Consider the following 17,427-nt stretch of genomic DNA (forward strand, 5'->3'; position numbering starts at 1 on the left):
GGTTCAGGATCTTCGGGGTGGTTTGGTTTAGTAATACCAAAAACACATGATGACATTGTTAAATTTTAGGGTGAGGAGTTTTCTGAATCCCAGGGAACCATGGGAGGCTGCAACAATGGTTGCTCAGTATCACGCACACACCTCCTTTCTCCGTGAGCATCATACCTACTGCTATTCTGTTTTTCCGAGCCATTTTGCTGGTGGCATCTAGTTGTTCAGCGATTCCTCTTATCACATCCCTTGTATAATTTATGAATCTCTGCTGATTATAATAAATATAATTAATCCAATCCACATTCTTATTGATTGTTACCCACCAGAACAGTGACTCAAACACTTCAGCAATTTGATTCCTGGTTTTCTGTTCATCGAGAACTCCTCTAGGCACCCCAACAGAATCTATGTACACTCTATCATCGAATGATACTCCTAAGCTTCTTTTACTTCTTCTGGGTATTTGTGACGTTTCTTTTTCAAATGCCGGGGTGAAGGGTATAGCTAATTGAACAAGTGCACAAGTGCCTCCCCAGTTAGATGGTAGGGTGGACCGTTAAGATCTTCCCTCCACAGTCCCGCCGGAGATCTGCCCTGGGGATCTCAAGTCTTGAGCAGTTTTCCATCAAGTCCTTGGTAGCATTCAAGGGCCTCGTGCACAAAGAAATTCTCCCAGATGCCGGGTAGCACTCACACCCTGCCGAGAGAGGCAAGCTGCATGGTTACCTGTGACCGGGACCCTCCCCTGTTTCCCCACTGACTGGGTAATCCAGGTTCAAAACCTATCCCGTGCTTCACAGACAATACGTGGCCTTCAGTTGCCATCCTGTTAATTTTGAAATTTCTTTTGACTTTTTTACTGCTTGAAGTGGTAATGTTTCTTCACTTATCTGACTTGACTTGACACCGGGATTTTCACCTAATTGCTCTAAGGAGTCTGGTTATCTGCATTCTACAAGGTGGCCTGCTAAGCTTTCTTATCACTGCAAGCATATTTCAATACCGCATTACTTACCCTTAAACAATGTAACTCTGTGCAGAAACAACATTTTTATTCCCACAGAGGCTAAAAACATGTTCCTTCTTTCCTACCCCTTAATGTAGCTTTAGCTGCTTAAGCACATGTAAATTACAAGGCAAGTAAGTGTGTGAGAAACAGGGTTATACTTCCACTCTGTCTTTCTCCTTGCTGCAGGAGTGAAGAGATGGTCAAGAGCATCATATCAGCCCTGGAGACGACCTGCAATACCAGAGATGCAGCATAAGCGAGCTGAGAAATACAGGCTGCAGTTTAGTATTATGATATTCTCCAGGGATGCGGTGCTTGTGCTTTGGCACAGCGAATATTAATGTTAGCACCACTGTGGCAGTGTTGTCTTGCTTATCACTCTGTAATCTTCCTGTAGAGTGATTTACAAAAGCTTCCTCAAAGTGCATTCTTTTATATATATTTATATATAAAATAAAAAAATCCAGTGCTACTCCACTTTACAGTAAGTTTTATTTTGATTATGAGCACTGTTTGAAAGCATTGCATTCAGGCGATGGCAAAGAGCGAGCAGCACACAGGTTGTGCAATTGCTGTGAGTGTTTCTCAGCAAGTGGTTGGAAGCAGGGGGTGGGAGGTGTCTCCCACTGTCACCTGGTCCATCCCCATCCCCAAAGGAGAATCAGCTATTTCAGAGTCTTTTCTGATGGAAATTTGGCTAATATGCTTTTCAAGACCTCTCACGATGAGGAGCTATACTTTCAGTTCCTCTGTCTATACTTTGGAAAACTTGTTCTCTAGCATCTAATCGAGGTAAACAGGTGAGAAGTAACTAAAAGATAACCAGCAAAGGAGAGGGGTGGAAAATAGTTAAATGCTTGTGCTGTTTCACAGTCATATTTTTTCATTATCGTGCGAGCTACCATTTAATCACTGCTATGTAAACAATTGTATTACTGCCTTCGTGTTTATGGGAAAGATTTGCATATTTAGTATGAATTATAGAGTCGTTAACAAGACATCTATTCTGCACATTCAGCAGTAATGAATGTAAGCACTTGCTGCTCTGGAAAGCACAACACTAGCTGAACTCTGAGTAAGTATTTGCATTTTAATGGCACTGCTAAGCATGCAGTTCCCAAAGTGCATCAACATTTTGGAGGATAACAAGTGCCGTGTACAGTAAGGTAATGTGCTCCCTGGAGAAAATTACAAAGATGGGTGTCTTAACTACAAAAAGGTAGGTAAAGGTAAGAGGAATGTAAATTGGTGAGGTACTGCGCACACATTTTGAGCAATTTGTGTACAGAGCATATTCCCACAAATTGTTTTGTGTAAAATGATGCTTACACATTTGGAAACTTGTCCCAAATTTATACACAGAGTCTTTGGATTTGTTTTAAAGTGTAAGCACTAAAAAGTCAGAATGTAATTCTGAATGTCATTTATGTTTGCTGGTCACCAGTGAAGAAAGAGTTCTTCCTCTCCCCATGTCTATTACTAAAGTATTTTCCCAAGGTGTGTCTGGGAAAAACCCTAGTAAATAATTATTGAATGATGTGCTTAGGGAAGACATTTATTTCCAACCCTGTGAGTTTATGCCCTGAACTAATAAGGTTTGTATTTTCTTTCTTGAGACCAGCTAAGTTCTTGGTCGTAATAATATCTTGTGGCAGTTAACTTTTTTTTCCAGGCTGTGGTTGTACGTTTAAAAAAAAAAAAAAAGATTACAAATTTCCTGAAGAACTTGATTCTACTGTAGAAGAAGTAAATAAAATCAAACTGTAAAGAAGTTCAAAGATGATGGAACCAGGCTTCTCTTATGGTGCCCAGTACCAGGAAATGAGACACACTGGAGCACAGGAGGTTCCCCCTGACCACCAGGAAGCACTGCTACGCTGTGTGGGTGGCAGAGCACTGGCACAAGTGGCCCAGAGAGGCTGTGGGGTCTCCCTCCTTGGAGATCTTCAAAAGCCACCTGGACTTGTCCTGGGCAACATGCTTGGGGTGTCTCTGCTAGAGCAGGGGGTTAGACCAGGTGGACCCAAAGGTCCTGCCCACCTCAGCCATTCTGTGAGTCTGTGAAGTCAAAGCTCCACTGAAATTGCATAATTTCATTTAGGTAAAGTGAAAAGTGTTGTTTGAATAAGAAAGAAGTTTCACTTGCACTGCCGAAATACACTGATGCAGCTCATACTTGTAATTTCCTGGTGTTAATATTTCTTTCTCAGATAATTCCTGATTTATAGCTGTGATTACAGCTTACAGCATCACATGATCCACAAAAAGGAAGGCATAAAGTCATGAGTATTAGGAAGTTACTAGGACATTGCAAGTTTCTCTGAGAAAAGATCAGGATTGAGTGTGACAGGTCACAGATAAGTACGCTCATAGAAGAAGTATAAAAGTTGAAAACAGTGCCTTCTTTCTATGAAAACAACAACAACAAAACCCACCACTATATATTACTGCTCTAGTTGGGGGCAGTATGTCTGTTCATTGTGGCTAGAGGAAATCAGACTGAAACTGATCTAAAATGGCTAGATAATATCCCCGCTGAGCACAACTGTTAACTTATCATTCTACATAAAGAAAGGGTGTGTTATAATAAGATTTAATAAATCTTAAACACAGAAATACTTTAGGAAACACTCTCTCAGCAGGGCTCTTGCAGTGATACATAGAGGAATGATGGAGTGCAACTTTTTAAATTAGAAAAAATGACTAGCTGTTACTTAAGTGATAATTTAGTGGAGGGAATATTTTGGCAGATAATCTGGTGGAGCCTCTTTCATCTTCAAGTCCCAAAGGCAGAGCTTATTAGTGATGTTCACACATTGACAAAGTAACTGACAGCCTTCTGTGTCTGTTGGCAGCTAGTTTTAACTTAAACAGGGTGTAAAGATCACCAGGACTTGTGTTTTCTCCTTATACCTTGTCTCCAAGGATTTACTTTCTCATCTTCTCAGTAACTAGAAATTCAGGGCAATGGACAGTTGCAGCTGGCAAGATACTGGCTTTACTTTGCTAAACCTGGGCTTTGTTATCTGTTAAATCCATTCTGGAAAAGCTAAGCAGTGAGTGCCTACACAAAAAAAAAAAACAATCTGCTCTGCTTGCTTCAACCTTGTGCTGCATAAGGTGATTGTTCTCGAGTGTCTAAAAAAAAGGTAGAAAAAAAATCACCACAAAACAACAGCGCTTACAACTCCCTACCAAAACGGTAAGGCCTGGGAGCAGGATCACTACGGAGGCACCCTTCTTCCAGGTGAAGAGGGTGGTGGGTGAAAAGGGATCGAACAACAGCTCCATTGTTTTCGGAGCTAGTCCACTTGGTAATTGGCATTGTCAAAAAGTGGAGTGACCGTCCCGTCTTTCCACTCGATGAGGATCTCTCCGTGCCGCAAGGAAGGGGAGCGAGATGGTGGAAGATATGGCTGGGGGCCTCTTCGTAAGGGAGATGGCTCCCGTAAGTCAGCTCTGCTGCTGCTGGCTGCAGGGTTCTTCAGAGCAGAGAGGATTTTCTTCTTCCTAGGAGAAGAGAGGGATAGCATGTGATTGCACCTGCCTGTCACTTGGCTGCTTCTCCACATGAAATGGATCGGCACCCATCATGCCCAAATTCCCTAAATCTTCAGGGATCATGTCAGGTATGCAGGGAAGAAGGAGCCAACATTAGCAGCAGGATTTGTATGGGATAGTGAGTGGGAAGGAGAAATGGGATGGCACAGAGGAAAAATCATCAAGCGTGGCATCATGGGTGAGCACAGACTTCTGCTCAAAGCCCAGTGCTTCAGGTTTGGGACTGGGAAGGGTGCTGAGATCAGGAGTTCTGTTCTGAAACACCAAAGCAGGAGGTAACAGACTGAAAGAAACTTATTCTCACTTACTTGTTGTAATGCACATTGAGTGTCAATATTATTAATCCCAGTATGAATGCCAAGGGGCTGAGGACGAGCATGGCTGTCTTCCAGTTGGTGCCTGAGAGGATATAATAGAGAACAATCATACCATGCCTATCCCTGTGCTTGTGCAATAGCCTCTGTTGCCACAAAACCAACAAACAAGAATATCTAATGCCCCTGCAAACTAGCAGATAACGAAAACTGCTTTGTTTATTACATTCAGACCATACAACTGCTTCACACTGCACAGCATCCTTCTGTTGAAATTCACCATGGAAAGGTTTTATTTATTGCTTGGAAGGTGACAACCATTCATGCTTTCCCATTGTGCAGCTCTCTGATAAGAAGGGCTGGGGGAAGGCACTCATGCTAATGAGCGTCCATATTTCTTGTGATGAACTGGGACAAAGTAGTTGCACGTTTTCACTCAATTTTGTACTCTAGGCCTTGGGGGATTTACTTTCAAGGGAGTTTTTCTGATGGATAATTTGGTGACCTTGTTCCCTACTAAGCATCCTCAGTGGGATCCAGGGAAATGTAACTCTGCAGCCGATGGGAAGGTCAAGGGCACTGATGAACCTCCATCCACCTGGTCTCTTCCTCCTCTGCCTGATCTCTGGACCTACCTGCAAGCCTTGCCCCAGCAGTTTTCCCTCGATTTCCATGGTGCTTTTTGGAGTGATTGTGGGACAAATCTGGGGGAAGAAGTGGAGAGATTTGAATTAGAGGAAGCTCTGGTTTCCTCCTGGAGCTGAATCGTAACCCCTTGTATAGAGACAGAAGGGAAAAACACTTGTTCCTCAGTGTTCCCCAGCCACAGATATTTTTTTTTTCTCCTGACACATGTCATGGCCTTCAGGTTAAGATTATGGCAATAACACTGAACTACTTGCCAAGGCAAACATCTCAATATACCATATGAGAGCAAAGCCTCAAACTACTCAGTAGTATACATGGAGTAATCCCTAGATGCTGCCCACACTCCTGCTGTTCTCATGTATGCATTCAGAAAAGAAATGTGCTCACCCTCGTTTGCTGGGAGGTATGCCTGGTTGGTCTTCACTGGAGACACTGTGCTGTTAAAGTTGTTAACTAGAAGTGGGTCAGTCAAGTCCACGGAAGATCCCTTGTCCATGGAATCGGTCTTTGATGAATCAATGGTTTTAGCTTGGAAGAAAATAAAGCAAAGGTGTGGGTGGGTATCATTTATTTTTGTACAGAAACTTGAATATGCTCAGTGCACAGCAAGGGAAAGGAACCCAGCCCTGCCATATTAGTCCTCATACTGCAAGACAAATGGGATGCAGTGCAATAGCAATCATCTCCTTCAGTTCTCATGGATTTCAAAGAGTAAATGAATTTCTCAAGACTGAATTCAAAGCCAGAACAGAGTTTATTTTCTGGTGGGGAATAAGGTCATTAATCTAGAAAGTATGTATGCAACACCAGAAGTTAAAGGATGAGGTAAGAAGAAGCAAGCAGAACTATAGAGCATCATGGGTTTAACCAACACAGCAGATGAAGAAATGGGATTAAGAGGGAGACAAGTAGTCTGTATCTCTTGCAAGTGAGTGAGATAGGTATGATTTTGGCTATAAAATGTTGTTGATTGAGTGCTTGAGAAATCTAGATACCAAACAGTTATTTAGGCTGGCTGAGAAGGTCACAGCTGGCAGACCATCCTGTGTCTTCTGGGGAGGTTAGAGAGCCCTGCTTTGCTCTAGATATTGTTGTAGTGCAAATGAAGGGGGGTGGGGGAGAATACCTGTCTCAGCTGGGTTTGCACTGACACTGCTGTTTGCAGACAGTGCTGCTGCAATGCCCAGAGCTAGACTCTGAAGAACTGCAGAGGATCTGAACATGCAGAATAAGCTCTGGCCAAGGCAGGCACCTCTATAAGGCAGCAAGCTGCCAAGGGCATTTGACTTGCTAGGCTTACTACAGAAGTAGAGTGTGGGATAGCAACTAGTGCTAGAGGGGAGGTTGTGGGACATCTTATGGCAGCAGTAATCACCCCTCTTTTGCACTGATGGATGCAGCAAAGTGAAGAAAGACAGGTCTGCAGGGCTCCCCTCCTGCTTTCCCCAACCTCTTCCCTTCCCGCAGCACGAGCATCCAGCCCTCACCCCACCACACATGGGGCAGCAAAATGCAGCTCTGCCTGGTTCTGCTGGGGAGCCTCGAGATGGCTTAGACCAGAACTGGTGCCCTGGTTAGGACACAGCTTCTTTCTCTGAATGGAGGGTGAGCTCTACCTGCAAAAAATCTGAATGAAAAAGGGAGATTGTACGTGGGTGTAATATCCTGAGCAAATTACATGGCAAAGTAAAAGTTGTCTGTTGATGGTCAACTGAAATTGTGGATAAGAAAGGCCTAAATAAACACTTGGGACTTTGAAATTGTTATTGACTTGTCAGAGGTTCACTCTGGTAGACTCTGAACCGTGGGGTTGGTAGGAAAACTGTCAGTTTGCACAAGACAAGCTAACTGGCACAACCTGATTCAAAGCCTGCTCTCTGTTTACCCTTGCAGCCTTATTTGGGGAGCCTGGATCCAAGGCAGCCGTGGACTGCCAGGAACATTGCCTTGGGGAATGCAAATGCTCTTTTCACATGCCTTTTTCCCATATCTTAAATGTTCTACGCATTTCCTAGCCTATATTTAACTAGCCTATTATGGTATTTAATTTTTATTTGCTATATTTACCTTCATGCTAAACAAACATTAACGCTTGTGACTACTGGTCTATGATAATTACATGTTAACCTACTAGTTGGCTAATTAAAAACCTCAGTAAAAAGGCCATTTTGTCTACATGACAGCCAAAAAGCTACTACAGCTCTTTATATTTCCAGTTAGATATAACCTCTCAGAGTCAGAAGTTTATACTCGTAATCCATTTGGTTATGCCTACCAAATTCAGCACATTTTTTCTTTACTCATTTCTGCAAAGCTGAAAATCTCACTTAGGCTGTCGAACCTTCATACAAGAGAAATAATTTCCCTTGAGGAAGGTTGGGAACCTTGTCATCCACAGAGTGGACAAACACAGAAAATTCATTAAAAACACCATCTCTCTTCTGGTCCCTGCAGTGGAAGGAGGGAGGGTAGGACAGAAGGAGGAATTGAGTGTGATTATTCAGGTCTCAGATCTGCACACCACTGCACAAGAGAAGACCTGAAAACATGTTCCTTTGCATAAGGGAGGAAACAAAATAGGAAATCTAACTGGATCGCAAATTATTTCTGGTCTGCAATGGGCTTCACTGGCAATCTGACAAATGACGACAGTCCCACCTGTGTGCAGTGACCATGTCTGATGTCTGCCAGCCTGGATCTTCACCTAAAACTAGGGCAAGACCAGTATTTCTGCCCTTTTTCTGTCTAGCCTAAGTAGAGAGTAATGAACACTCAAGAAGGCAGAGATTAGATTCATTTTAGCAGAGGCCAAGGCCACAAAACTAATAAAAATGAGATTTTCTAATGATATTTTGGTGTTATGTTTTGGGCTTTCTTAATGCAAAGGAAGGGCAGCATTTTAACTGCTTCCCACCGTTTGCTGCATTCACTAGTCTCTTTAAGGTTACACGAGGCATCAGGAGCAAGGCTCACGTTTGAGGATCACGAGAACATGGTATGAAGGTTAGAGCTGTGGTTTCATTAGCAACAGGAGCACTGTCGGGGTCTGGCGGGAGACAACTGCAATGTGTTGCTGAGAAACCGAAGCAACAATTTCTCATTTCAAATACAGCATCTCCTCAATAATTCATGCAAGTTTAAAAGAGGTTTTCAGCTGCCTCCAGTTTTCTTATTGCTAAAAATGACATCCCCAAGTACAAAGTACCAAAAGCCCTGTCAAAGCCTTAAACACTTGACTTTCATGGGACTTTGACTGCTGTTTTGGACCTGGGAGGCTCAAACAATTCAAGCTATTCTTAGCTCTGGGCACCAATTCAGGTGAACTTTCCAAAATACTTGACTTCTGGCTGTCATCAGAAATGCAGCTGAGGTTCACAGGCCTGATCCTGTAGGGTGTTGCATGCTTTCTGGAAAATGCTCAACAGCAACTACTGGAAAATGGTGGAGTACAGCTGGGCCGACTGCGGGGCGTTTGGTACCTCTCCAGGTGGGGCTGACGTTACCATGAGTTAGAATGACGGATGCAAGCCTGGTGTTAGATGTCTTAGATGATGCCTAAGGTTAGCTGCTATCTGCTGTTAAATCTACCTCATCTTACTTTCATATATCCACACCCGGGTGTCTACAGCTTCTCGCATTGCTTCGCCAGGCCTCAGAGCTACCGTCTGGGCAGCAGCACAGATGGTTTCATCTGCTAAAGTCTTCCACCTGCTGAATTTGTCCTTCTCCCTCGAGACGAAGACCTTGTGGCCTCCTTCCTTGGTGCTGAGGTGGAAGCCCAAGCTTTGCAGAGTCAAATGCCCCTTCTTGCTGCAGGCCCAGGCCTGGTGTTCCCAGTTCCCACAGGGCTCCAGCGTGGCCAGGGCGTGCTCCTGCGCCCTGTGGGCTGACAAGCACTGCTTCGTTTGGAGGCTGGTGATGGTCCTGGTGGCAGGGTCCCAGCTCCACTGCTGCTGCAGGGAGCGTGGCTTGCAGTCGGTCAGGCCGATGCCATCAGTCTTGTGGTGAGAGACATGGATGCACTTTTCCAGCCGGGTGTTCCTTATGAGGAAGCCTTGTCCCTCTGCTACTGTGGTACAATCAGAGCACGGTTTAGTATGGTACATCTCCACGGCAAACACATCTGCTGAGCATTAGACATTAACAATGTCCTGGAGAAGGGAGATGTAACCCACCGGTCCTTTCCCAGAGGGGCTTGACTAGATAAACCATCCCACCAGCCTCCTAATTCCCCAGAATGATATTTCTTTTAAATTCAGAGTGTACAAGTAGCAGGGAGCAATACTAGAGGGAAACAATAATGATAAGACAATGTAGTTAATTCCCATATAAATAATGGGGGGAAACTCAACTGTCTTTGGGAAACTGTAGTTTTATGAAATATCTTCTATATACATTTAATTCAATATTTTGACTGCTTATAGCTTCAAATAGTTACCATTCTTTCCCTCCTTCCAAAATAAATGAATGTTTTTTTGTTTGTTTGTTTGTTTCTATCTGATTCAAATTTTTCTTATGAAAAAAAAGCAATTGAAACCCCCGAAACCCCCAAATGCTGTTCATCTGAGGCCATTTAGGCCATATTGGGCTACTGTTTCCATTAAGTGGTTTCTTGTGATATTACAGCAACATTGGGATAAAACCATACCCCATCAGAAGTCTGGAAGTACTTGGCTGAAACAACTCACAAAAGTATTGAAGTAAACTTGGATTTAGCACACCTGACACTGGTCTGTGCTCCCCAGACACCAGTTTATTCTTTTTAAGGATCCCTTTGTAAGAGACATTCCAGCCATCCCAAAACAGATGTGCAATTTGAAGCAGTTTCAGTAGTTGCTTCTTGCTTTTAATAGCAACACGTCCCAACATCTCTGATGATTTGAGATGGATATCATCCTGTTAACTGGACAATCACATCCATTTTCAGCACAAAATCAACTGGTGTGGCCTGCGAACATCCTGAGCAAAATGTTAAATGCAAAACCATATGTCACTGACACAGACGTACCTCCCTCCCGTTGTGTATTTTATGCCTAAATTTTTTGCAGATAGAGGGATAGAAAGAAATGTTTCAGCTTTTTACATGTTCTGAGAGATATTTTAGTTTAATTACAGTTAACAAATGGTAACATTCAGCTCCTGCAGTGACATTTTTTCATCTTTTCCCCAGGAATCACAGTTTTAAAAACCCCATCAGCATTTAATATTGAGTATAAAGAGGAGACTGATAAACAATATCAGATGAGAACAATGAGGTTTATCTAAACATCTATTTCTGCAGAATTTCCCCTCCCAAAGCACGGAACAATACTTTGCTCTGGCAGCATGTATTTTGCTCGCTACTTGAAAAATGTAATGACAGTGTAAACAGGAGCCAATACACAATAACAAGCATAGGAACAATAGCTTAAAAGAGCTCCTGTGTTTTCTTTCAGGAAATTCTAGGGGTCTGCTAGATTAATAGCGCTGCTGGGTTGCTAAATCAGAAAAAGCCTTTGGCTTTCTGGTCAGGTTCAAATGCACAGGGAGAGGCAACCAGAAATCATGGTACAGCTCCTGCACCTGCTCCAAGAAGAAGATGGATGTGTCCATGCTGGCATATTGTGCTTCACAGACCTGTGATAGCCACTGATCCAGGAAATTCCTGCCAAATTCATGTGCCTAAATGGAAATGAAATTTTTGGGAGGTCAGTGAGTAGCTCAGGAGTTCAGTCCTCTTTACCCCACTTCACAGCCGCCCTGTCTTGGCTGCCCTTCTTACATTTACATCGGTTATTGGCCTGCTGGCATCCACCAAGTTCCTATTTCGCATACTTGAAAGTGTCTGTTAGTAGTTTTTGTGCTCTCTCTAGGTTGCCCTTCTAAGTCTTTTTCTCATGTGTTTTAGTTCAGGTTTTATTATTAAATGTGCTGGCATGGGTGTGATGTATTATCTTTTCCTTGCTTGGTAATGGCAGTCCATTTGAAACTTTCATTTTTTTAATTTTAATTTTGAATAGCATTACTCTTTAACCTATCCAACAGATTTGTGTTTTGTTCTCTGTCTGCAGTCTCTGGTAGTGTATGTTCCCTCTGAAAGGATCACCATGCTACCCGCACATTACCAGCGATCACTTCATACCCCCTTGTTCTCTACCAGTGTCTTTCCCTTTCTACCTGCTTGCTTTGTCTTATGCAGGTCTCAGTTTTCAAAGACTCACCCCACTGAAAATCCAGAGCAGTCTGTCTGCCAGGGAAATACATGTGAGCTAGGGAATTTCAGCACTGCAACCCATGTGCTTTCCTTTAAGATTTGTATAGCTCCCCAGTAGCATATGATACCAAATTATTAATAGATTTCTATCTTCACACTATGTCCCATGTCCAAAAGTATAATCGCCACTATATAGCTCGGGAGCAGAGGTCTAGCTAAACTCCGCTTGGTTTAGCAAAGCTGGCACCACAATCCTTCCAGAGAAGGATTCAGAAGAAAGATTCAGAGAAGGTTCAGAAACCTTGGTTCAAGCAACTTCCCTACAGACGGTGTTGCTTCTCGTGACATTGATCACTGTAAAGCTGGCTATCAACAGCAGGGTTTTCCCTATTATCCTGTTGGACTTGATGATCTTGAAGGTCTTTCCCAACTTAAATGATTCTGTGATTCTATGATTCATGTGATCCCTGCCAAGATGCAAGCCTGTGTCCATTGTATGGGTTCACCATCCACTACCTGTACCTTATTGCTTTCCTGAGGTTGACACGTTGCCATCTAAATGAGTCACTCATTGTTAGATACAGGTAACAGGCAGATCCTTATGCCTGCCCCACAGGCCGTAAGCAGTATAGCCACAAAGAAGGCAGAAGCTTTTCCACCCTGGGATACACATCAGGCACCGAGACTCCCTGGTCAGGAAGCAAAATGACTTTTTTTTTTTTTTTCCCAACGCTGCCAAGTCCCAGCAGCCCTGCAAATAAGGCCATCAGCTCTAACATTTTGGAAATGTTAACCTGGAGCAAGCAGAGCATGGCATCCAGCTTACACCCTGGGGATGTGAGCTCAGTGTCTCTGGAAAATGCCAGCCTTACTCGTGGAGCTGGAATAGATGCATGCTTCAAGCTGCTCATGCTTGAACATTTTGGCCTCCTTGTATTTTTAGGAACAAAATAAACAATTTCTAGCAAAGGCACTTGAAGCCAGCTTGTTTGTCCTATGATACTGTCACTCTGTCTGCTCACAAGAAAGAAAAAAAAAGCAAATACAGTCCCCTGCTTCTCTGTGGCATGACCACCCTTGGGACATGCTGTTCCTTGTAGGACTAGTAGCAAAACCTATGCAATGTTCCCATCCTAATTAAGGTAATGCCACCAGGAGAACCTTAGTTAGCAGTAGCCCCAGTCTGGCTGGAAAAATGTCTGTTCTTTCTAAGCTGTGCCTGCAGTGGCTTGATCAAAGCCATTTTTCACACAATTTGGGGCTGGGTGGCTCACTTAAAAGGCTCTGCAGAGGCAAGGGGTAAGTCAGAGCTGAGCAAGCACAGGTTCCCAAAACACTCCAGGTGACTGGGGAACATCAGTATTAGCTTTGGCCTCTTCTGCCCTCCCCAGTCTTGTTCCTAACTCTTACAGAATGCTTCAATTAGCTTGATTTCTCCTGCCAAGTGGCTGTTTTCAGTAGGGAGGAAGTGACTACTGAGTCACACTCAGGAATTCACCTCCTCCTGACTTTACCTGTCCTGGAAGGCAGGCATCCACCTGGGGCAACCACAGCATCTCCTGTACAGGCTGCTTCACGGGGATCTCCCACGGCATCAGGTGGGATAAGGGTTTGGAAGACCCCCATCCTCTCAAGTAGCCCAGTCAGCAGTTTTGGTCTCTGTCCTTGTTCTAAGCACATCTGTGAGGGCTCCTGCTCCTATCAGAAATAGTCCCAGCCCAAAAGAAGAAAAAAATAACCAGAGGATGCAGGGAAAGAGATCTTTAGCTGCTCAGACATTGTGGTGGTGGGGACAACGCCACTCCCTGTCCCAGTATCAGGGGTATCTGACCCTCTTCCTCCAGACAAGCACAGCATCTGACCTTGCCACTCTCCTGCCCTCGTTGCTGGCACCTGTACCAGTGCCCGATGCTGGTATTGCAGAGCTACCACCCTTTTCTATCCAGACCCCTGATCCCTTACCAGGATTCAAATTCAGCACTAAATGTAAAAAGGGGCTTTCCTACTGACTCATTATAGCACATCTGCAAGACCAGGCAGTCTAGAAAGATGTTGAATGAAGGCAGAAGGGACTTAAACGTGACTAACCACAGCAGCAGGCGCAATTTGCTGCGATGGCCTGAGGTTATCATATCCTGCCACGAGCGAAACCACAGCCCAGTGTCTCTTCTGAACAGGAATCTATTTCTGTGCTGTGCTGGGCACCGGTAGGTTATTTCCATCTGTTGCAGAGGGTCTGGGCTTGATAGAAATGAGAAGGTGCAGTAGGAGAAGGAGGGAAGCTCCAATGAAGGCAGGAGGGTTCCCCTGCAGATGGAGCTCAGTGCAAGGCATTGCCCTGTGAGATCACTCATAGGAACATTACATTTAATTTAACTCAGATAAGCAGCTTGAGGTGCGGCAATTTATGGACAAACATAAATTAGTGAGCATAAGACTTGAATGCAGGCCAGCAATAGCTCCTTCTTATGAAAAGACCTCCCTCCATACAAGGGAGCGAGTCCCAGCAACACAGGAGACCATGCCAGGGTCATGGGATGAGGAAATTATGAACACTTGCTGTTATAAGAGTGGTGTGATGACCCAGATGCATTTGGTCAAAGGCAGGAAGCCCAGATGCACACAGGGAAGTGCTGAGACTGGCATTCTTTCTTTAGTGTTTGTGGAGAAGCCAGATCAGGACTGTAAAGAACTTGCTGTTATAGTGAGAAAGTGGACACGTAGCAAACATTAATTCCTCCCCAGAAGTTTGCACACCAAATTAGATCCTTCCTCAAAGCCAGAACAGGATTTTACTAAGGCTCTCTCCTAAATTATGAAACATGGTTTCATTTACACCCCAGTGACAATGACGTGAGCTTCGCTGAGGGAGTGAGGGCAGCTATAATCCTGCCATGGGCCCAGTTCCAGCCTCGTACCACCCTTGCAGCAAAGTAGGGTCCATAACCCACTGTAGAGACAGATGAGAGGAAGGAGGAAAAGTGGCCATCCCATGAATCCAAGGTATACTTTTTCTAGAAATGCCTCCTTTTTTGCGGTCATGTTAGGGTGTAGAAAAGACTCGAATTACTGGCCGAAATCTGAAGGTTGTTCAAATCATTGTAGCTCCACTGAAAGCCTGCGTGTTTATGCAGGTGAAGGCCCAGCCCACAGCAGTCAGCAAGGCATGGACTAAGAACTCAACCCAAGAGGATGTTTGGAGGCTAGTAATGATTTTACGGCACGGCTCTTCTCATAACTGCCTGTGGGAACTTCCTAAAACGAGTGTCAAAAAAGGTCTGAACAGACTGTTTGCCAAAAGAGTAGGGCAGGGCCAGGTGTTCCCAAAGGAAGGGTTGTTTTGTTTTTAAAGTATTTTGGCTGAGAAAAAATTATCCCGTCAGCTATAGCTGAGATTTGGGCCCCCAACAAACAAACAAACTGCAATGTGGTAAAGAGGTGAAAGCAACAGAGCTTCCTGTCTGTTTTTGTATGGCAGTTTGAAAATCCACCTAGCTGATTTTCCAGTTACTTTCTGGATTCATCCTCCACTCCATGGCTTCCACTAACAAAAGGCAAATCCAGACTGTTGCTCTCAAGGGGTCTCTTAGAAACATGCAGATGTCAGGATGTTTCAGGGTGTAGGTTTCTCCTCTAGAGCTGCAGATCAATACATCCTTCATTACTTATTTTAGTAGCAGGGGTCTTCGATTTCCACATAGGATTAAGATGTTGCTCATGTTGCCCAACTGCCAAGCCAGGTCATTGATTTGTAGAGTTGTGATTAGATCATCATTTGCACCAATTTAATTTTTACTATTGCTTTTCTCCCACAATCCCTCACGTTTACCCTATGGTGACAACTCCAAAGTTTTGAGAACTTTTGTCCTTTGATTAATAGGACATTTCTTGGTGGAAATTAACATCTGGGGAAGTTTTGGAAATCTTTGTCATTATTTAAAATCACCTTTTTGAAAGATGGAGAACAGGCAGACCTGGAGCTGGGTGAGCAGCTACCTGGCAACTCCAGGTTTATGGCGCACTATTTCCATCACTTCAGACAACAGATCAGCTCTCATCGAGCCATGTCATTTTTATAGAAAAGTCAACAAAGTCTGCAGGTAATGCCAGTAATTAGCTGGTGAATGGCTTGTCAGTGCAAGCACCTGAGCGCAAATACTTCTTGGTCTGCACTCAGGCTACTTTCCAGTAAAATGGTAATCCAATACTATTTTCCAGCTGTAGCTTCTGGCAACCACATGGCTTTTTTTTTTTTCCGTTTTATTATTATTATTATTATTATTTTATTTTATTTTATTCTTTTTTTTTATTTTTTATTTTCCCAATCATTGCTGTTTTTCTCTTAGGAAAATCTCACTTTTGTTTGACCAACAAGGCTTCATAGCTCTCCCTACTGATATAAGGGCTACTTTTGACCAAGTATCTCAGCAAAGTCTTCAAAGAGAGCAGAGCAGTCATAGGAAAAAAATAAAAGTTTTAGCACGGAAAAACCCATGGATAAGTGACGGGAAGCAGAGGAGGTCAGTGAGGCTGTCATGAAACTGATGCATGCGGGGAAAACCAGTCCCTGAGTGGGATATGGCAGAGATCTACACAATCCAGAGAGGTCTGGAGAGAACAGCAGGGGGCTGACTGGTCAGGGACTGGTCCCAGATGGGACGGGGTGCCAGGGGAAGGCTCACAGCATGCAGGAGGAGGTGGCTGTGCATGCAGCAGCCATCCATCCTTGCCACCATGCAGGCAGAGGGAAGAGATCTGGTAGCCAACGAATATAATTAAACGCACCATGGTCAGGAAATCCCCCAAGAAAATAGTTGGAGGCTGGAAAAATATATGAAGTAGGAGAAGTTCCAGATACATTTGGTCTTTTTGCCTCTTCCACATGCGTGGCTTAGGGTTGCTGCAGGGGAGCAGAGTGCGAGGGGTCAGGGAGCAGCCAGCAGCGCTTGTGGCCAGGAGGAGAGCAACCCCCCAAGGATATGCATGAGAATTGAGAAGTCTTCTTCTGTGTGGCCATTGCATTCAGCCTCCTTGGAGTGTTATTTCATCCATCAGTGTTAAATGTGGCATTATTTCAGCAGTTTCTGTCTGCTTGTAAGTGCACGGACCCTGCTTGTGCCTGAGGCTCGGTTCCCACAGCACATCGTACCGTGCTGGGGCAGCATTAGGCTTCAACACTTCAGCTCCCCCCCTACTTGCAGGGAGTTTCTGAAGTAACCAATCTCAGAAACAGCTTGGGCAATTCCAGGACTTCCATTTTCCAGCAGGAAAATGAACCAACCCTCTGACGTCTGTCAAGGGCAAGCACCTCTGTCCTGCCCACTGCCTTAAGACTGCAGCCCCAGGCAGGATGGAATGGGGAGAGGCTGCAGGAGGAGATCGGCCCCAAACAAAGAACGTTTGCTCTCTGCTCTGCAAGTGACTGGGAATTGCCAGACACTGCTGAGATGAACTCCTTTCTTGCAAAACACCTCTGGCTTTATTAGCAGTCTAGCGGAAATGTAGCAGCTGATTGTGTGATTGCATCAAATGCATTTCACTGGAAAGGAGGTTTACTAGGAAACATCCTGTGACCCTCCTTAATTTACCAATAAAACATAGCCGTGGGGCTCCTGTTGTGTGACAACAGTACAGCACTACCATCTTCTAACACTGGACAAGATCATTTTTAGAGCAAAGAGAAAAAGAAAGACCCCTAAGGCTGTACT

General features: G+C 44.2%; 1 protein-coding gene across 1 annotated transcript; it reads right to left on the reverse strand.

Moving 5' to 3' along the window:
• Positions 1 to 1,480: 1,480 nt before the first annotated feature.
• Positions 1,481 to 9,632, reverse strand: LOC118257684 (uncharacterized). Its single transcript, XM_035565894.2, has 5 exons — positions 9,125 to 9,632; positions 5,914 to 6,054; positions 5,514 to 5,582; positions 4,873 to 4,963; positions 1,481 to 4,513 (listed from the first exon to the last, which is right to left on the reverse strand). The coding sequence occupies exons 1-5, from the start codon at positions 9,630 to 9,632 to the stop codon at positions 4,306 to 4,308; spliced, it is 1,017 nt and encodes a 338-aa protein (XP_035421787.1). The 3' UTR covers positions 1,481 to 4,305.
• Between the last annotated feature and the right edge of the window lie 7,795 nt (positions 9,633 to 17,427).

This window comes from Cygnus atratus, chromosome Z, assembly GCF_013377495.2.
Source record: "Cygnus atratus isolate AKBS03 ecotype Queensland, Australia chromosome Z, CAtr_DNAZoo_HiC_assembly, whole genome shotgun sequence".
Classification (NCBI taxonomy): domain Eukaryota; kingdom Metazoa; phylum Chordata; class Aves; order Anseriformes; family Anatidae; genus Cygnus; species Cygnus atratus.

Bases quoted from the DNA above. Each gene is read 5' to 3' on its own strand.
- LOC118257684 (XM_035565894.2), bottom strand. From the start codon at position 9,632: ATGTACCATACTAAACCGTGCTCTGATTGTACCACAGTAGCAGAGGGA. The intron at 6,055-9,124 runs GTAAGATGAGGT...TTTTCTTCCAAG, and splicing joins CCGGGTGTGGATATATGAAA to CTAAAACCATTGATTCATCA. The intron at 4,964-5,513 runs GTAGGTCCAGAG...ATATCCTCTCAG, and splicing joins TGCTGGGGCAAGGCTTGCAG to GCACCAACTGGAAGACAGCC.